The 22,076-nt window shown below is 46.5% G+C and overlaps 1 protein-coding gene across 6 annotated transcripts in view; it reads right to left on the reverse strand.

Moving 5' to 3' along the window:
* LOC110515851 (phosphatidylinositol 5-phosphate 4-kinase type-2 alpha) overlaps positions 1-22,076 on the reverse strand; it is a 47,738-nt gene that overhangs the window by 21,463 nt on the left and 4,199 nt on the right. For all 6 annotated transcript variants that reach the window (XR_016486543.1, XR_016486542.1, XR_016486541.1 and 3 more), the window contains exon 2: positions 4,740-4,837. Coding sequence is in view for 3 of the 6 variants with exons in the window: in XM_036943734.2 (XP_036799629.1) it covers positions 4,740-4,837 (98 nt within the window). In the remaining 3 variants the exon portion in view is untranslated. The remainder of the gene's footprint in view (positions 1-4,739; positions 4,838-22,076) is intronic.

A 22,076-nucleotide genomic window follows, 5' to 3' on the forward strand; every position in this document is an offset into this window, starting at 1 on the left:
AGTGCCTGGTCTTGTGGTCATTGTATAAGGACACAGACATACGTGTTCCTGAGAGTCTCGTCTTCCTGTGTTGGGGTCATTGTAGACAGAAACAGGAAACTCATACGTGTTCCTGAGAGTCTCGTCTTCCAGTGTTGGGGTCATTGTAGAGGGAAACAGGCATACGTGTTCCAGTGTTGGGGTCATTGTAGAGGGAAACAGACATACGTGTTCCTGTGTTGGGGTCATTGTAGAGGGAAACAGACATACGTGTTCCAGTGTTGGGGTCATTGTAGAGGGAAACAGGCATACGTGTTCCAGTGTTGGGGTCATTGTAGAGGGAAACAGACATACGTGTTCCTGAGAGTCTCGTCTTCCAGTGTTGGGGTCATTGTAGAGGGAAACAGACATACGTGTTCCTGTGTTGGGGTCATTGTAGAGGGAAACAGGCATACGTGTTCCAGTGTTGGGGTCATTGTAGAGGGAAACAGACATACGTGTTCCAGTGTTGGGGTCATTGTAGAGGGAAACAGACATACGTGTTCCTGTGTTGGGGTCATTGTAGAGGGAAACAGACATACGTGTTCCTGAGAGTCTCGTCTTCCAGTGTTGGGGTCATTGTAGAGGGAAACAGACATACGTGTTCCAGTGTTGGGGTCATTGTAGAGGGAAACAGACATACGTGTTCCAGTGTTGGGGTCATTGTAGAGGGAAACAGACATACGTGTTCCTGTGTTGGGGTCATTGTAGAGGGAAACAGACATACGTGTTCCTGAGAGTCTTGTGTTCCAGTGTTGGGGTCATTGTAGAGGGAAACAGACATACGTGTTCCAGTGTTGGGGTCATTGTAGAGGGAAACAGACATACGTGTTCCTGAGAGTCTCGTGTTCCTGTGTTGGGGTCATTGTAGAGGGAAACAGACATACGTGTTCCAGTGTTGGGGTCATTGTAGAGGGAAACAGACATACGTGATCCTGAGAGTCTCGTCTTCCAGTGTTGGGGTCATTGTAGAGGGAAACAGACATACGTGTTCCTGTGTTGGGGTCATTGTAGAGGGAAACAGACATACGTGTTCCTGAGAGTCTCGTCTTCCAGTGTTGGGGTCATTGTAGAGGGAAACAGACATACGTGTTCCTGTGTTGGGGTCATTGTAGAGGGAAACAGACATACGTGTTCCAGTGTTGGGGTCATTGTAGAGGGACACAGACATACGTGTTCCAGTGTTGGGGTCATTGTAGAGGGAAACAGACATACGTGTTCCAGTGTTGGGGTCATTGTAGAGGGAAACAGACATACGTGTTCCTGTGTTGGGGTCATTGTAGAGGGAAACAGACATACGTGTTCCTGAGAGTCTCGTGTTCCAGTGTTGGGGTCATTGTAGAGGGAAACAGACATACGTGTTCCAGTGTTGGGGTCATTGTAGAGGGAAACAGACATACGTGTTCCTGTGTTGGGGTCATTGTAGAGGGAAACAGACATACGTGTTCCAGTGTTGGGGTCATTGTAGAGGGAAACAGACATACGTGATCCTGAGAGTCTCGTCTTCCAGTGTTGGGGTCATTGTAGAGGGAAACAGACATACGTGTTCCTGTGTTGGGGTCATTGTAGAGGGAAACAGGCATACGTGTTCCAGTGTTGGGGTCATTGTAGAGGGAAACAGACATACGTGTTCCTGTGTTGGGGTCATTGTAGAGGGAAACAGACATACGGCTTCCAGTGTTGGGGTCATTGTAGAGGGAAACAGACATACGTGTTCCAGTGTTGGGGTCATTGTAGAGGGAAACAGGCATACGTGTTCCAGTGTTGGGGTCATTGTAGAGGGACACAGACATACGTGTTCCAGTGTTGGGGTCATTGTAGAGGGAAACAGACATACGTCTTCCAGTGTTGGGGTCATTGTAGAGGGAAACAGACATACGTCTTCCAGTGTTGGGGTCATTGTAGAGGGAAACAGACATACGTGTTCCTGAGAGTCTCGTGTTCCAGTGTTGGGGTCATTGTAGAGGGAAACAGACATACGTGTTCCTGAGAGTCTCGTGTTCCAGTGTTGGGGTCATTGTAGAGGGAAACAGACATACGTGTTCCTGAGAGTCTCGTCTTCCAGTGTTGGGGTCATTGTAGAGGGAAACAGACATACGTGTTCCTGAGAGTCTCGTCTTCCAGTGTTGGGGTCATTGTAGAGGGAAACAGACATACGTGTTCCAGTGTTGGGGTCATTGTAGAGGGAAACAGACATACGTGTTCCAGTGTTGGGGTCATTGTAGAGGGACACAGACATACGTGTTCCAGTGTTGGGGTCATTGTAGAGGGAAACAGACATACGTGTTCCAGTGTTGGGGTCATTGTAGAGGGAAACAGACATACGTGTTCCTGAGAGTCTCGTCTTGCAGTGTTGGGGTCATTGTAGAGGGAAACAGACATACGTGTTCCAGTGTTGGGGTCATTGTAGAGGGAAACAGACATACGTGTTCCTGAGAGTCTCGTCTTCCAGTGTTGGGGTCATTGTAGAGGGAAACAGACATACGTGTTCCTGTGTTGGGGTCATTGTAGAGGGAAACAGACATACGTGTTCCTGAGAGTCTCGTCTTCCAGTGTTGGGGTCATTGTAGAGGGAAACAGACATACGTGTTCCAGTGTTGGGGTCATTGTAGAGGGAAACAGACATACGTCTTCCAGTGTTGGGGTCATTGTAGAGGGAAACAGACATACGGCTTCCAGTGTTGGGGTCATTGTAGAGGGAAACAGACATACGTGTTCCTGTGTTGGGGTCATTGTAGAGGGAAACAGACATACGTGTTCCTGAGAGTCTCGTCTTCCAGTGTTGGGGTCATTGTAGAGGGAAACAGACATACGTGTTCCAGTGTTGGGGTCATTGTAGAGGGAAACAGACATACGTGTTCCTGAGAGTCTCGTCTTCCAGTGTTGGGGTCATTGTAGAGGGAAACAGACATACGTGTTCCTGTGTTGGGGTCATTGTAGAGGGAAACAGACATACGTGTTCCTGAGAGTCTCGTCTTCCAGTGTTGGGGTCATTGTAGAGGGAAACAGACATACGTGTTCCTGGGGTCATTGTAGAGGGAAACAGACATACGTGTTCCAGTGTTGGGGTCATTGTAGAGGGAAACAGACATACGTGTTCCAGTGTTGGGGTCATTGTAGAGGGAAACAGACATACGTGTTCCTGTGTTGGGGTCATTGTAGAGGGAAACAGACATACGTGTTCCTGTGTTGGGGTCATTGTAGAGGGAAACAGACATACGTGTTCCTGAGAGTCTCGTCTTCCAGTGTTGGGGTCATTGTAGAGGGAAACAGACATACGTGTTCCTGTGTTGGGGTCATTGTAGAGGGAAACAGACATACGTGTTCCTGAGAGTCTCGTCTTCCAGTGTTGGGGTCATTGTATAAGGAAACAGACATACGTGTTCCAGTGTTGGGGTCATTGTAGAGGGAAACAGACATACGTGTTCCAGTGTTGGGGTCATTGTAGAGGGACACAGACATACGTGTTCCAGTGTTGGGGTCATTGTAGAGGGAAACAGACATACGTGTTCCTGTGTTGGGGTCATTGTAGAGGGAAACAGACATACGTGTTCCTGAGAGTCTCGTCTTCCAGTGTTGGGGTCATTGTAGAGGGAAACAGACATACGTGTTCCAGTGTTGGGGTCATTGTAGAGGGAAACAGACATACGTGTTCCAGTGTTGGGGTCATTGTAGAGGGAAACAGACATACGTGTTCCTGAGAGTCTCGTCTTCCAGTGTTGGGGTCATTGTAGAGGGAAACAGACATACGTGTTCCTGAGAGTCTCGTCTTCCTGTGTTGGGGTCATTGTAGAGGGAAACAGACATACGTGTTCCAGTGTTGGGGTCATTGTAGAGGGAAACAGACATACGTGTTCCAGTGTTGGGGTCATTGTAGAGGGAAACAGACATACGTGTTCCTGAGAGTCTCGTCTTCCTGTGTTGGGGTCATTGTAGAGGGAAACAGACATACGTGTTCCAGTGTTGGGGTCATTGTAGAGGGAAACAGACATACGTGTTCCAGTGTTGGGGTCATTGTAGAGGGAAACAGACATACGTGTTCCTGAGAGTCTCGTGTTCCTGTGTTGGGGTCATTGTAGAGGGAAACAGACATACGTGTTCCAGTGTTGGGGTCATTGTAGAGGGAAACAGACATACGTGTTCCAGTGTTGGGGTCATTGTAGAGGGAAACAGACATACGTGTTCCAGTGTTGGGGTCATTGTAGAGGGAAACAGACATACGTGTTCCAGTGTTGGGGTCATTGTAGAGGGAAACAGACATACGTGTTCCAGTGTTGGGGTCATTGTAGAGGGAAACAGACATACGTGTTCCAGTGTTGGGGTCATTGTAGAGGGACACAGACATACGTGTTCCAGTGTTGGGGTCATTGTAGAGGGAAACAGACATACGTGTTCCTGGGGTCATTGTAGAGGGAAACAGACATACGTGTTCCTGGGGTCATTGTAGAGGGAAACAGACATACGTGTTCCAGTGTTGGGGTCATTGTAGAGGGAAACAGACATACGTGTTCCTGTGTTGGGGTCATTGTAGAGGGAAACAGACATACGTGTTCCTGAGGTCATAATATGTTGTAGTTTAAACCGCTCAAAAGATACAGTCACATTTGTATGAATGAAAACAGAAACTGCCGTTTCTCTCGCAAAACTATTTTTAAATCACGGTTGTGACACCTAGTTTGGGAAATGGCTGGATTAGTGTGTGTGTGTGTATACACACTTACTTGTTGAAGAGGTGATTGTCCACCTTAATCTTGGAGTAGGCCTTGAAGTCATCAGGCATCAACATGATGGGGATCTGAACATGGCTCAACTCATTGATCTGAGACAGAGCCGGAGAGACAGAATCATGTATTTGTAGAATAGTGACTAAACATAAAATCCCATCAGTTTGGACTGTTAGAACAGAGACCTTTTCCTTGAATCTAGATGAGCATACAGCACCTCTGACCTCTATCCTCATCACATCCCCTTCCTCTGCCTCGTTACCTCAGTGATCAACATCCTGGTTGTGCAGGCTTTGGTTCCAGCCCAGTACCAATGCCTAAAGGCTAAGAACCCATCTACTGCGGCCAACAATCACCTTGACTAGACATTCTGCATTTCTACTGCAGAGAACTGTGAAACACATGATTTTTAGAATCTAACACAGAGTGTCGGAGGAGGAGGCAGGGACAGAGTTGTAGTCTAGCGAGCCTCCAGACAGCAGGATTTTAGAGCTACCTAATTATATTTACATTCATTTTGGAGTAGAAAGTAAGTCCTTTAAAAAAAAATGTCACCAGATCTGAGCTTCTCAGTTTATCTACATACAAATGATCCAGAAACACTGATTAGGTAAACTAGATCACACCACACACACGAGAGACCATTGTAAATACAACCCATATTTATGTTGATTTATTTTCCCTTTTGTACTTTAACTATTTGCACATTATATACAGTGTTGTAACACACACACACACACACACACACACATACATACATATACACACAATATGACATTTGAAATGTCTCTATTCTTTTGGGCCTTTTGTGACTAATGTTTACTGTTCATTGTTTACTTCACTTTTGTCTATTATCTATTAACATATGCTTCCCATGCCAATAAAGCACTTTGAATTGAGATAGCAAGACGGAGGGACAGATCAAGCAACATGCACATTTTTATATTTTAAATCTTTATTTCACTAGGCAAGTCAGTTAAGAACAAATTGTTATTTTCAAAGACGGCCTAGGAACAGTGGGTTAACTGCCTTGTCAGCTCGGGGATTCGATCTTGCAACCTTTCGATTACTAGTCCAACACTCTAACCGCCCAGGCCACCCGCCTCTAGCCGACCAGGCCACCCGCCTCTAGCCGACCAGGCCACCCGCCTCTAGCCGACCAGGCCACCCGCCTCTAGCCGACCAGGCCACCCGCCTCTAGCCGACCAGGCCACCCGCCTCTAGCCGACCAGGCCACCCGCCTCTAGCCGACCAGGCCACCCGTCACCCTAATGTCCTCTATGCTATTGTATGGTTATTTTTGCCCTAAACATATATGTTTCCCATGCCAATAAAGCCCTTAAGTAGGACAGACACAGACAGAGAAAATGGCCCAAAAGCGGCAGCTAAATTCAACTATTCGACCACAAATAACTAAATTCAAACAAATAGAAACCTCGAACCAAATTACATACACTATTTACTGGCAAAACGAAATCCTAAAATTCTAAATAGAGATAATCAAATTAGCACAACACCTTGTCAAAAATCTAAGAACTCAAAGGAAAACATTAACAATTTAGAGTCAGTGACCATAGCCTGGCAATAGAGACAGGACGCCACAGAAAAACATGAGGATCAGAGAAGACGAAGCACTGCGGGGCAGGTAAACAAGAGAATGAGCAGCACTTCCTACACCACATATGACTCAGAGGTATTTACCTCCTGAAATTTAAAGAAAGAATTGCAGAATGTCTTTAACTGCCTGTTGAGGGGAACATTTGCATTTTGTTAGGGAAAAGGTAGAGACAGCAGATCTTGTTGCCGATGATGTCCTGGCCTGTCATAATAACAGACGATAGATCCTGCCATGTCATTATAACAGACGATAGATCCTGGCCTGTCATAATAACAGACGATAGATCCTGCCATGTCATAATAACAGACGATAGATCCTGCCATGTCATAATAACAGACGATAGATCCTGCCATGTCATAATAACAGACGATAGATCCTGGCCTGTCATAATAACAGACGATAGATCCTGGCCTGTCATAATAACAGACGATAGATCCTGGCCTGTCATAATAACAGACGATAGATCCTGCCATGTCATAATAACAGACGATAGATCCTGCCATGTCATAATAACAGACGATAGATCCTGCCATGTCATAATAACAGACGATAGATCCTGGCCTGTCATAATAACAGACGATAGATCCTGGCCTGTCATAATAACAGACGATAGATCCTGGCCTGTCATAATAACAGACGATAGATCCTGGCCTGTCATAATAACAGACGATAGATCCTGGCCTGTCATAATAACAGACGATAGATCCTGGCCTGTCATAATAACAGACGATAGATCCTGGCCTGTCATAATAACAGACGATAGATCCTGGCCTGTCATAATAACAGACGATAGATCCTGGCCTGTCATAATAACAGACGATAGATCCTGGCCTGTCATAATAACAGACGATAGATCCTGGCCTGTCATAATAACAGACGATAGATCCTGGCCTGTCATAATAACAGACGATAGATCCTGGCCTGTCATAATAACAGACGATAGATCCTGGCCTGTCATAATAACAGACGATAGATCCTGGCCTGTCATAATAACAGACGATAGATCCTGGCCTGTCATAATAACAGACGATAGATCCTGGCCTGTCATAATAACAGACGATAGATCCTGGCCTGTCATAATGCATGCTTTTCAACCGTTCGCTGCCTGCACCCGCACGCCTGACCAGCATCACCACCCTGGATGGTTCCGACCTTGAATATGTGGACATCTATAAGTACCTAGGTGTCTGGCTAGACTCTAAACTCTCCTTCCAGACCCATATCAAACATCTCCAATCGAAAATCAAATCAAGAGTCGGCTTTCTATTCCGCAACAAAGCCTCCTTCACTCACGCCGCCAAACTTACCCTAGTAAAACTGACTATCCTACCGATCCTCGACTTCGGCGACGTCATCTACAAAATTGCTTCCAACACTCTACTCAGCAAACTGGATGCAGTTTATCACAGTGCCATCCGTTTTGTCACTAAAGCACCTTATACCACCCACCACTGCGACTTGTATGCTCTAGTCGGCTGGCCCTCGCTACATATTCGTCGCCAGACCCACTGGCTCCAGGTCATCTACAAGTCCATGCTAGGTAAAGCTCCGCCTTATCTCAGTTCACTGGTTACGATGGCAACACCCATCCGTAGCACGCGCTCCAGCAGGTGTATCTCACTGATCATCCCTAAAGCCAACACCTCATTTGGCCGCCTTTCGTTCCAGTTCTCTGCTGCCTGTGACTGGAACGAATTGCAAAAATCGCTGAAGTTGGAGACTTTTATCTCCCTCACCAACTTCAAACATCTGCTATCTGAGCAGCTAACCGATCGCTGCAGCTGTACATAGTCTATTGGTAAATAGCCCACCCATTTTCACCTACCTCACCCCCATACTGTTTTTATTTATTTATTTTTATTTTTCTGCTCTTTTGCACACCAATATCTCTACCTGTACATAACCATCTGATCATTTATCACTCCAGTGTTAATCTGCATAATTGTAATTATTTGCCTACCTCATGCCTTTTGCACACAATGTATATATAGACTCCCCTTTTTTTCTACTGTGTTATTGACTTGTTAATTGTTTACTCCATGTGTAACTCTGTGTTGTCTGTTCACACTGCTATGCCTTATCTTGGCCAGGTCGCAGTTGCAAATGAGAACTTGTTCTCAACTAGCCTACCTGGTTAAATAAAGGTGAAATAAAAAAAAAAAAAAAAAATAATAACAGACGATAGATCCTGGCCTGTCATAATAACAGACGATAGATCCTGCCATGTCATAATAAGACGATAGATCCTGCCATGTCATAATAACAGACGATAGATCCTGCCATGTCATAATAACAGACGATAGATCCTGCCATGTCATAATAACAGACGATAGATCCTGCCATGTCATAATAACAGACGATAGATCCTGCCATGTCATAATAACAGACGATAGATCCTGCCATGTCATACACATGAGCCCTTGTATATTCAAATTTGACAATTGTTGCTATTATTTACATTTTTGGTGTATTACTTCCCATGCATAATTGTTTCTGTTGAAATATACAGTACCAGTCAAAGGTTCTGACATCTACTCATTCAAGGGTTTATTTTATTTATATTATTTTCTACATTGTAGAATAATAACTCATCCCAAGCCCCATCTAGTGGTCAGAACCTGGTAATAACAGGAAGAGACATAAACATAAGAATTTCAATGACTATATTGTCAGAAGAGGGGAAAAACATCCCCAAATTCACTGGGAATACATTATATAGGATGAAGAAACAATATGCTCTGAGACACAGCTCCATACTACTGGTCAGACAGGACTGATGTTATATACGTCTTGTCCCTGTGGGACTGGCCTGGGGACTGGAGGGTTCATCGGTGGGTTTTGAGTTTCTTTGGATTACTCAGGAAAAAAAGTTTGTTGAAATGGGATGTTAGGTATTATATTTATTAAATATAATATGAATCCTATAATTTAAAATTATTAACTTGGGTGCAATCAATCAGCTTAATTTCTCAGAGATACAATGATATTTCAACAAAATAATGTTGCAGGAATGCTAATCAGCTGTTTCTACAGAACTACAGGAATGATTTTAGAACAATCTGAGATGGTCATGGTTTGCTGAAATGACATGAACGACCAAACTACCCATTTATGCCAATAAAGCATTTATTGAATTGAATTAAGAGAGAGAGACAGAGAGATAGCCATTGAGGCTGCAGCTTAACCAGTATCTGGTACAGGACGAAAGGAGACAAGGAGAGGAAGCAAGTGGACTTCAGAAGGGGGCAGAAAATTGATGATGGAACTTGGATGTTAATGAGACCGACTACTGAGAGAGAGAGAGAGAGAGAGAGAGAGAGAGAGAGAGAGAGAGAGAGAGAGAGACATACATTCAGTGATGTGGGGTGCCAGGCAACAACGTCACGCAGAGACTGATGCATCCTGAGTACTTCAGGAGACGTCACCACATCACAAAGCTCTGTTTCACACACAGTACAGAGGCAGGAGAGAAGACAATGCCCCTGCACACACACACATGGCACTGGGCCAACCTTCAGGAGGACAGCAGTGGCAGGAAGCACCAGCAATGTATTCTGGGGGCTGACGGTGACAGACTACAAATCTCTCCCTTTAAGGAAGCAGGATTACTAATCTCTCTGTAGAATTATATCATCATGACGCATTCATCTGTTCAGTCAGACAGGATTTAGCTCAGAATGAAGAGAACCACAGAGAACAGCATTCTCCAGACCTCCAGGATGAGTAGCCCGACGGGGCCGGTCTATGGCTGTGTCCCTAATGGCACCCTACCCCCTTTACAGTGCCCTATGGGCCCTAGCAAAGTCAAAAGAAGTGAAATATAAAGGGAATAGAGGGCTGTTTGGGACGCATGGTAGTCACTGTATTCCTTGGCTTGTTCAAATCAACTCTGAGTGAAGCAAAGTGGTGACGACTGCAGGCCTCATGTTCATGTTGCGTTTAATCTCCTCCTCTGATGATGACTCCACACGTCAGTCTCTTATCTCTCTCTATTTCACTCGCTCAGCCCGGCCAACTTTCACAGTGCCACTTCCTGTTCGTCGTCGCCTTGGTGACAGAGTCTGGTGTTTCCGACACAGAGCGGAGTGAGCAAGCTCCGTGCCCCGGTGGACAGGAAGTGGGAGAGGAACTCAGTCAGCACACAGAGGCTTCACTCTCTCTCGCTCTCACTCATAACACTCTCTGACAGACAGACCCACAGCTCTCTGAACAACACACAGCTCTCTGAACGACCGACACACCGCTACCCCGACCGACCGGCACGCAGCTCTCCGAACGAGCGACCGACACGCAGCTTTCCGACCGACCGACACGCAGCTCTCCGACCGAGCGACCGACACGCAGCTCTCCGACCGCCCGACCGACACGCAGCTCTCCGACCGACACGCAGCTCTCCGACCGACCGACCGACACGCAGCTCTCCGACCGACCGACCGACCGACACGCAGCTCTCCGACCGACCGACCGACACGCAGCTCTCCGACCGACCGACCGACACGCAGCTCTCCGACCGACCGACCGACACGCAGCTCTCCGACCGACACGCAGCTCTCCGACCGACACGCAGCTCTCCGACCGACCGACACGCAGCTCTCCGACCGACCGACACGCAGCTCTCCGACCGACCGACCGACCGACACGCAGCTCTCCGACCGACCGACACGCAGCTCTCCGACCGAGCGACCGACACGCAGCTTTCCGACCGACACGCAGCTTTCCGACCGACCGACACGCAACTCTCCGACCGAGCGACCGACACGCAGCTCTCCGACCGACCGACCGACACGCAGCTCTCCGACCGACCGACCGACACGCAGCTCTCCGACCGACCGACCGACACGCAGCTCTCCGACCGACCGACACGCAGCTCTCCGACCGACCGACACGCAGCTCTCCGACCGACCGACACGCAGCTCTCCGACCGACCGACACGCAGTGATGTGTAAAGCAACGATGTAATTTAAACCCCAGGATTGCTGATGCCATGTATTGGCCATTCAGAGGGTCTGAAGCCATCGGTCAGCCATATTGGTACTCCTTAGTAGGAGCAGTTCTCCATAGGAATGAATGGAATTCTACACTATTTCAATTAAGGACAAAATGACATGCATTTAAGTATATTTGCTGTTGTCGTGGGGACAGTAACATTATGTTTAGCTCACATAATATCCAACGAACCAAAACATAAAAAACAACATTTAAAGTGTTGGTCCCATTTTTCATGAACGGAAAGAAAACACGTTTTCATACGCACAATAAACGTATTTCTCTCAAAATGTCATGTACAACTTTGTGTACATCCTTGTTAGTGAGCATTTCTCCTTTGTCAAGATAATCCATCCAACTGACAGGTGTGGCATATCAAGAAGCTGATTAAACTGCATGCTGGGGACAATAAAAGGCCACTCTAAAATGTGCAGTTTTGTCACACAATGCCACAGATGTCTCAAGTTTAGAGGGAGCGTCCAACTGGCATGCTGACTGCAGGAATGTCCACCAGAGCTGTTGCATGCTCTTTTCTCAACCATAAGCCGCCTCTAGGATCTATTAATTTTAGAGAATTTGGTAGTACGCCCAACCGGCCTCACAACATCAGACCACGTGTATGGCGTTGAGTGGGCGAGTGGTTTGCTGATGTCAACGTTGTGAACAGAGTGCTCCTCGGTGTCGGTGGGGTTATGGTACGGGCAGGCACAAGCTACAGACCACAAACTCAATTGCATTTTATAGATGGCAATTTGAATGTACAGACATACCGTGACGAGATCCTGAGGCCCATTGTGGTGCCATCACTTCATGTTTCAGCATGATAATGCACATCCCCATGTCACAAGGATCTGTACACAACTCCTGGAAGCTGAAAATGTCCCAGTTCTTCCATGACCTGCATACTCATTGACATGTCACCCATTGAGCATGTTTGGGATGCTCTGGATCGATGCGTACGACAGCGTGTTCCAGTTCCCACCAATATCCAGCAACTTGGCACAGCCATTGAAGAGGAGTGGGACAACATTCCACAATCAATAGCCTGATCAACTCTATGTGAAGGAGATGTGTCACTCTGCAAGAGTAAAATGGTGGTCACAGCAGATATTGTCTGGTTTTCTGATCCACGATCCAAACTTTTTAAATAACGGTTAAATAAAATAACAATATGAACTGTAACTCAGTAAAATCTTTGAAAATTAAAACATGTATGAAGGTGTCCGTAATAGAATATACTTGCCAAAAATGATTGTAGACATTAATAAATGCATTTCTATAACTTCCTAAATATTTTTTACAATGGAGAAGGAATGCTAAGATGGAGGCACATTGGCTTGAACACAGCACCCCCTATCAGTCATCTAGTGTTAACAAATCAACAGTTTAATGTTGCGTGCGTGTCAGTCAACAGATCTCAACACCATTGAACACTTCTGGGAGATTCTGGAGGGATTCCGAGACAGCGTTTTCCACCGGCCATCAACAAAAACGTACAGAATTTATTGTGGAATAAGGGTGTCGCATCCCTACAATAGAGTTCCAGACACTTGAAGAATCTATGCCAAGGTCCATTGAAGTTGTTCTGGCCCATGGTGACCCAACGCCCGATTAAGACACTGTCAGTGTACCTTTCATTTTGGCAGTTACCTGTAGGCTAGACATTTCCATACAGTCACAGTCCTACTAGAGCAGCTGGTGCTTAGTGACTCATCTGATGTGCAACTAGAAAAAGGGACAGATTCAGAAAGTTGACCAGTTATGCAATCTATCCTAGCAGCAGTGACAGATATTCTGCTCTAAACCAGATGCCACCTCAATGGTTCAGGCTAGTAAGCACACCCAGATCCAGCACATTTCATTGGTGGAACTACGTACAAATCAGGGCAATCCCATGAAGGGACGCAGAATGCAGAGTTAGTGGTTATAAAAAACGGCTAACTCACCTGTCTTGGAACAACTACATGTGATGAATCAAATAGTGTAAACACTTTGAAATCTGTCTGAGTACCTTATGTCTTCTGCACCCCGATAGTAACAGTAACATTCCTCTCACAAGACAACAGCCCAGCCTATGGTGGTGGTGGTGGTGAATAATTCAGTCTAATTTCAGTGATTACCATGTTAAGAGAAACACGGATCACCCCGTTATTAGTGTAGAGTTCAATTATCTGGCTCCCAAACCCAATTTTCTGGCTCCCCAACTACTACTACCACCAGGTACTACTACTACCACCAGGTACTACTACTACTACTACCACCAGGTACTACTACTACTACTACCACCAGGTACTACTACTACTACTACCACCACCAGGTACTACTACTACTACCACCACCAGGTACTACTACTACTACCACCACCACCAGGTACTACTACCACTACCACCAGGTACTACTACCACTACCACCAGGTACTACTACCACTACCACCAGGTACTACTACCACCAGGTACTACTACTACCACCAGGTACTACTACTATTACTACCACCAGGTACTACTACTACCACCACCACCAGGTACTACTACTACCACCACCACCAGGTACTACTACCACCACCACCACCACCAGGTACTACTACCACCACCAGGTACTACTACTACCACCACCACCAGGTACTACTACTACCACCACCAGGTACTACTACTACTACCACCACCAGGTACTACTACTACCACCACCACCACCAGGTACTACTACCACCACCACCACCAGGTACTACTACCACCACCACCACCAGGTACTACTACTACCACCACCAGGTACTACTACTACTACCACCACCAGGTACTACTACTACCACCACCACCACCAGGTACTACTACCACCACCACCACCAGGTACTACTACCACCACCACCACCACCAGGTACTACTACCACCACCACCACCACCAGGTACTACTACCACCACCAGGTACTACTACTACCACCACCACCAGGTACTACTACTACCACCACCAGGTACTACTACTACTACCACCACCAGGTACTACTACTACCACCACCACCACCAGGTACTACTACCACCACCACCACCAGGTACTACTACCACCACCACCACCAGGTACTACTACTACCACCACCACCACCAGGTACTACTACTACCACCACCACCACCAGGTACTACTACTACTACCACCACCAGGTACTACTACTACCACCACCACCAGGTACTACTACTACCACCACCACCAGGTACTACTACTACCACCACCACCAGGTACTACTACCACCACCACCACCAGGTACTACTACCACCACCACCACCAGGTACTACTACTACCACCACCACCAGGTACTACTACTACCACCACCAGGTACTACTACTACCACCACCAGGTACTACCACCACCACCACCACCAGGTACTACTACTACCACCACCAGGTACTACTACCATTACTACCACCACCAGGTACTACCACCACCACCACCACCAGGTACTACTACCACCACCACCACCAGGTACTACTACCACCACCACCACCAGGTACTACTACCACCACCACCACCAGGTACTACTACCACCACCACCACCAGGTACTACTACTACTACCACCACCAGGTACTACTACCACCACCACCAGGTACTACTACCACCACCACCAGGTACTACTACCACCACCACCAGGTACTACTACTACCACCACCACCAGGTACTACTACCACCACCACCAGGTACTACTACCACCACCACCACCAGGTACTACTACCACCACCACCAGGTACTACTACTACTACTACCACCACCACCACCACCACCACCACCACCAGGTACTACTACTACTACTACCACCACCACCACCACCACCAGGTACTACTACTACCACCACCACCACCAGGTACTACTACCACCACCAGGTACTACTACCACCACCACCACCACCAGGTACTACTACTACCACCACCACCAGGTACTACTACTACCACCACCACCACCAGGTACTACTACTACCACCACCACCAGGTACTACTACTACCACCAGGTACTACTACTACCACCACCACCACCACCAGGTACTACTAATACTACTACTACTACTACCACCACCACCAGGTACTACTACCACCACCACCAGGTACTACTACTACTACTACTACCACCACCAGGTACTACTACTACTACCACCACCAGGTACTACTACTACTACCACCACCACCAGGTACTACTACTACTACCACCACCACCAGGTACTACTACTACTACCACCACCACCAGGTACTACTACTACCACCACCAACACCACCTTGTTTTGGGATGAGTTGGACCGCAGAGTGAAGGAAAAGCAGTCAAATGCTCAGCTTATGTGGGAACTCCTTCAAGACTTTTGGAAATGCATTCCAGGCAAGCTGGTTGAGAAAATGCCAAGAGTGTGCAAAGTTGTCAAGAGAAAGTGTCTACTTTGAAGAATCTAAAATGTATTTTGATTTGTTTAACACTTTTTTGGTTACTACATAATTCCATATGTGTTATTTCACAGTTTTGATGTATTCACTATTATTCTACAATGTAGAAAATAGTAAAAATAAGAAAAGCCCTTGAATGAGTAGGTATGTCCAAACTTTTGGCTGGTACTGTGTATATGGTACTGGTACTGTGTAGATGGTACTGGTACTGTGTAGATGGTACTGGTACTGTGTAGATGGTACTGGTACTGTGTATATGGTACTGTGTATATGGTACTGTGTAGATGGTACTGGTACTGTGTAGATGGTACTGGTACTGTGTATATGGTACTGGTACTGTGTATATGGTACTGGTACTGTGTAGATGGTACTGGTACTGTGTAGATGGTACTGTGGTACTGGTACTGTGTAGATGGTACTGTGGTACTGGTACTGTGTAGATGGTACTGGTACTGTGTATATGGTACTGGTACTGTGTAGATGGTACTGGTACTGTGTAGATGGTACTGGTACTGTGTAGATGGTACTGGTACTGTGTAGATGGTACTGTGGTACTGGTACTGTGTAGATGGTACTGGTACTGTGTAGATGGTACTGGTACTGTGTAGATGGTACAGGTACTGTGTATATGGTACTGGTACTGTGTAGATGGTACTGGTACTGTGTAGATGGTACTGGTACTGTGTAGATGGTACTGGTACTGTGTAGATGGTACTGGTACTGTGTATATGGTACAGGTACTGTGTATATGGTACTGGTACTGTGTAGATGGTACTGTGGTACTGGTACTGTGTATATGGTACAGGTACTGTGTAGATGGTACTGGTACTGTGTATATGGTACTGGTACTGTGTATATGGTACTGGTACTGTGTATATGGTACTGGTACTGTGTAGATGGTACTGGTACTGTGTAGATGGTACTGTGGTACTGGTACTGTGTAGATGGTACAGGTACTGTGTAGATGGTACTGGTACTGTGTATATGGTACTGGTACTGTGTATATGGTACAGGTACTGTGTATATGGTACAGGTACTGTGTAGATGGTACAGGTACTGTGTAGATGGTACTGGTACTGTGTAGATGGTACTGGTACTGTGTAGATGGTACAGGTACTGTGTAGATGGTACTGGTACTGTGTAGATGGTACTGGTACTGTGTAGATGGTACAGGTACTGTGTAGATGGTACTGGTACTGTGTAGATGGTACAGGTACTGTGTAGATGGTACTGGTACTGTGTAGATGGTACTGGTACTGTGTATATGGTACAGGTACTGTGTATATGGTACAGGTACTGTGTAGATGGTACTGGTACTGTGTAGATGGTACTGTGGTACTGGTACTGTGTATATGGTACAGGTACTGTGTAGATGGTACTGGTACTGTGTATATGGTACTGGTACTGTGTAGATGGTACTGGTACTGTGTAGATGGTACTGTGGTACTGGTACTGTGTAGATGGTACTGGTACTGTGTAGATGGTACTGGTACTGTGTATATGGTACTGGTACTGTGTAGATGGTACTGGTACTGTGTAGATGGTACTGGTACTGTGTATATAGATTTTTAGCAAATATTTTCTTACTTTTAAAATAATTCTGCCTTGTTGCTTAAGGGCTTGGAAGAAAGAATTTCACAGTAAGGTCTACACCTTTTGCATTCGGTGCATGTGACAAATAAAATGTGATTTTACACACACCATTCACTTCTGGTGGGGCCTACTGTACACACATTGATAGCCATGCAGGGCAACGAGGGCACTAGGATATCTACTGCTGGTGACTAAAGCTATATTTTAAATCAATGTCCTTGTCTCCTCTGGCATAACATTATTTCCCTCTGCTCTACACCATGCTACAGTGGACACCTGTCTCTCACACACACACACACACACACACACACACACACACACACACACACACACACACGAGTAGAGGGCGCAACAGAGGTCCTAACCCCAACTGTGCACAAAAGACGACCTCTCCTGCTTCATCAAGTTGCCCCTCTCCAACCCGACCACCCAGACATAAGAAGTGACAGACCATGTGGAAAGACACACACGTACACCACACACTGAATGTGCTCGGCTGGTCCCTGGGGAATCCAGGTCCTTTGTGAGATCCCATCTATTCTGTTCTTCATCCATATTCACCACATAATAGTTGTAGGTCAATCCTGTGGCTATTAATAGGAACAGCCTCTTACGTCACACACAGACCCAGACATAGTCACTGGCTCAGAAAGACAGGGGGAGAGAGAGCAAGGGGTAGAGGGATGGAGGAATAGGCAGCAGGAGAGAGAGCGAGGGGTAGAGGGATGGAGGAATAGGCAGCAGGAGAGAGAGGGAGGGGTAGAGGGATGGAGGAATAGGCAGCAGGAGAGAGAGTGAGGGGTAGAGGGATGGAGGAATAGGCAGCAGGAGAGAGAGCGAGGGGTAGAGGGATGGAGGAATAGGCAGCAGGAGAGAGAGTGAGGGGTAGAGGGATGGAGGAATAGGCAGCAGGAGAGAGAGCGAGGGGTAGAGGGATGGAGGAATAGGCAGCAGGAGAGAGAGCGAGGGGTAGAGGGATGGAGGAATAGGCAGCAGGAGAGAGAGCGAGGGGTAGAGGGACAGAGGAATAGGCAGCAGGAGAGAGAGCGAGGGGTAGAGGGATGGAGGAATAGGCAGCAGGAGAGAGAGCGAGGGGTAGAGGGATGGAGGAATAGGCAGCAGGAGAGAGAGTGAGGGGTAGAGGGACAGAGGAATAGGCAGCAGGAGAGAGAGTGAGGGGTAGAGGGACGGAGGAATAGGCAGCAGGAGAGAGAGCGAGGGGGAGAGGGATGGAGGAATAGGCAGCAGGAGAGAGAGCGAGGGGTAGAGGGATGGAGGAATAGGCAGCAGGACAGAGAGCGAGGGGTAGAGGGACAGAGGAATAGGCAGCAGAAGAGAGAGCGAGGGGGAGAGGGACAGAGGAATAGGCAGCAGGAGAGAGAGCGAGGGGGAGAGGGACAGAGGAATAGGCAGCAGGAGAGAGAGTGAGGGGTAGAGGGATGGAGGAATAGGCAGCAGGAGAGAGAGCGAGGGGGAGAGGGATGGAGGAATAGGCAGCAGGAGAGAGAGCGAGGGGGAGAGTGACAGGAATAGGCAGCAGGAGAGAGAGCGAGGGGTAGAGGGATGGAGGAATAGGCAGCAGGATAGAGAGCGAGGGGTAGAGGGACAGAGGAATAGGCAGCAGGAGAGAGAGCGAGGGGTAGAGGGATGGAGGAATAGGCAGCAGGACAGAGAGCGAGGGGTAGAGGGACAGAGGAATAGGCAGCAGGAGAGAGAGCGAGGGGGAGGGGGATGGAGGAATAGGCAGCAGGAGAGAGAGCGAGGGGTTCGATTTGCCGAAGGGTCGAGTTGCCAAACGTCAGCCTCAACCTTACAACAAGGGTTTTGCCACCAAGTACTAAGTCATGTTTTGCAGAGGGGTCAAATACTTATTTCCCTCATTAAAATGCAAATCAATTTATAACATTTTTGTCATGTGTTTTTCTGGATTTATTTGTTGTTATTCTGTCACTCAATGTTCAAATAAACCTACCATTAAATTTACAGACTGATCATTTCTTTGTCAGTGGGCAAACATACAAAATCAGCAGGGGATCAAATACTTTTTTTGCTCACTGTATGTATGATGATTCACCAGAGGTGTACAGACATTCTAGAAAACAGTATTTCTCATCCTCCTGTCCATGGATGGAGTGCCACAGGTTCCTGTTCCTGTGATGTTGCTGGACGGCAAAACGGCTGGGCTGCATGTCAAAAGTCAGGGTGTCTCTCTCTAAACTAAGTCCTATATCCTCAGGGTGTTAAGACAGAGTAGGAATGTCTGAGGCTTTAGGTGTCAGACAGAGTTTGTTAATCCCCCCGTGTGGAGAGGGAACTATCAACTATCATCTGCTGTCACTCACTACCACCAATCACACAGCCGAGGCTTTAAAATCACAAACGCAATTTGTGATTTGAATGACCTATGGTAGAGGTGCTGCATCAAATCAAGTAATCTAGTGACTCCCCTGTTCTCTCTACCATGGCCATCTAGTGACTCCCCTGTTCTCTCTACCATGGTCATATAGTGACTCCCCTGTTCTCTCTACCATGGTCATCTAGTGTCTACCAGTTGAGTTGTCTACGTCGGTCCTGATGTTCCAGCAACAGGAATGCAGAGTGCTGGCGAGTTTCCAGAAAGTGCTGGGTTTAATTGATGGGTCTCTCAGGAGATAAGGAGGGTTCTGTTTCTTTGCCAGCCTCAGAGAGTGTGTGTGTGTGTGTGTGTGTGTGTGTGTACACATTGTCAGGCCTCCCCCTCTCTCCATTCCAGTGTTGTCGCTAGCAGACATTCCATCTGACCCCTACTCAAACTTGGGGAAAGACAGCAGCTCTCACACAATCAGCAGGCTTTTTCCAACCAGAATTCTACAAGAACCTCAACTATCACCCTCAATACAGTGTTTCCCCTAGGATTTTTTTATTTTATAGCAGAGGTGGCAAAGTTAGCGTTGGAGGGGTAGGGGTAGTGAGCGTGGCCAATGGAGTGGTCTCCGACTGAACATTTTACAGACCCTCTTGGCCACAGAGGAAGGATTTGGCTGTTTTAAAGCAAATTTCCTGAAAATCTACACATTTTGTCATGGGGCTGAGAGATTGTTCTCTTATGCTATCTGAGGGACTCAAATTATAACTAAATTAAATGGGGGCTCCATGCCATGACATTCTTTACATTCTGCCTGTCTAGTTTGTATTTTGGTGGTTGTTAGTTCTTAAAGATGATGTAAACAACATTAATTACATGTGGTTTTAGTTGTTTAAGTTCACACTGAAAACATTTTATAGTCCCAAATAAAATAACTAGTGGTTAAGCAGTACGGAAAGAAATAAACTCTAAACCGATCAGTTAGTGCAGTGTTGTAAAGTCCACAAGAAAGAGACTGGTGACCAGGAGGTGGGTACCTGGAAAACAAGCAGTTTCTGGCATAAAACTATTATATCCATCACCCTGTGGAATGTTAGGCAATGCAACAACACAAAGGTTTGGACATGTAGGCTAGGGCTAGCTGGCTGGGAATCAAACCCAGATACTGTCTGAGACTAAAGAGGACCACATAAGCCCACTGAGCCAGCCCTCTCTGGAGCTAACATAAGTATTCCAGTCCAAGGTGTGGTCACGACAAGCCTGGCGAAGCAAACTACCACTGGGATAGAATTTCATGTAGGGCTAAACTGTTGTGGTAGTGACACGCTGGTTGAGATACAAGTCGGAAGTTTAGATAAACTTAGGTTGGAGTCATTCAAACTCGTTTTTCAACCACTCCACAAATGTCTTGTTTACAAACTGGCAAGTCCGTTAGGACATCTACTTTGTGCATGACAAGTAATTTTTCCAACAATTGTTTAAAGACAGATTATTTCACTTCTAATTCACTGTATCACAATTCCAGTGGGTCAGAAGTTTACATACACTAAGTTGACTGTGCCTTTAAACAGTTTGGAAAATTCCAGAAAATTATGTCATGGCTTTAGAAGCTTCTGATAGGCTAATTGACATAATTTGAGTGAATTGGGTGTATTTCAAGGCCTACCATCAAACTCAGTGTCTCATTGCTTGACATCATGGGAAAATCAAAAGAAATCAGCCAAGACCTCAGAAAAAAAAAATTGTAGACCTCCACAAGTCTGGTTCATCCTTGGGAGCAATTTCCAAACGCCTGAAGGTACCATGTTCATCTGTACAAACAATAGTATCCAAGTATAAACACAATGGGACTACGCAGCCATCATACCGCTCAGGAAGGAGACACGTTCTGTCTCCAAGAGATGGATGTACTTTGGTGCGAAAAGTGCAAATCAATCCCAGAACAGCAGCAAAGGACCTTGTGAAGATGCTGGAGGAAACAGGTACAAAAGTATCTATATCCACAGTAAAACGAGTCCTATATCGACATAACCTGAAAGACTGCTCCAAAACTGCCATAAAAAAGCCAGACTACGGTTTGCAACTGCAACACCACTGTCTGGCCAACACTTCACACTTACAGACACAGTTTATTCTTGGACTAACCTTCTGTTTAAAGCAAACTCTGGTTTCGTCTGCTGGCTGGGCTGGGGTAATCATTTCAGGCCCAGCTAATAAATAACCTCTGCTCACTATTTAAAACCCCTCAGTTTGTCTGTAGCCTCCAATTTAGCATGCCAGATATAACACGTACAGTAAACATCTCTTCCTTTAAAAAAGGCCAGTGTAGCATTGCAGAGAGAATTGAATGGTGAATATGGTGATCATTCATATTTTGAAGAGA

Source organism: Oncorhynchus mykiss, chromosome 15 (genome assembly GCF_057628025.1).
Source record: "Oncorhynchus mykiss isolate SJ-2025 chromosome 15, ASM5762802v1, whole genome shotgun sequence".
NCBI classification, from domain to species: Eukaryota; Metazoa; Chordata; class Actinopteri; order Salmoniformes; family Salmonidae; genus Oncorhynchus; species Oncorhynchus mykiss.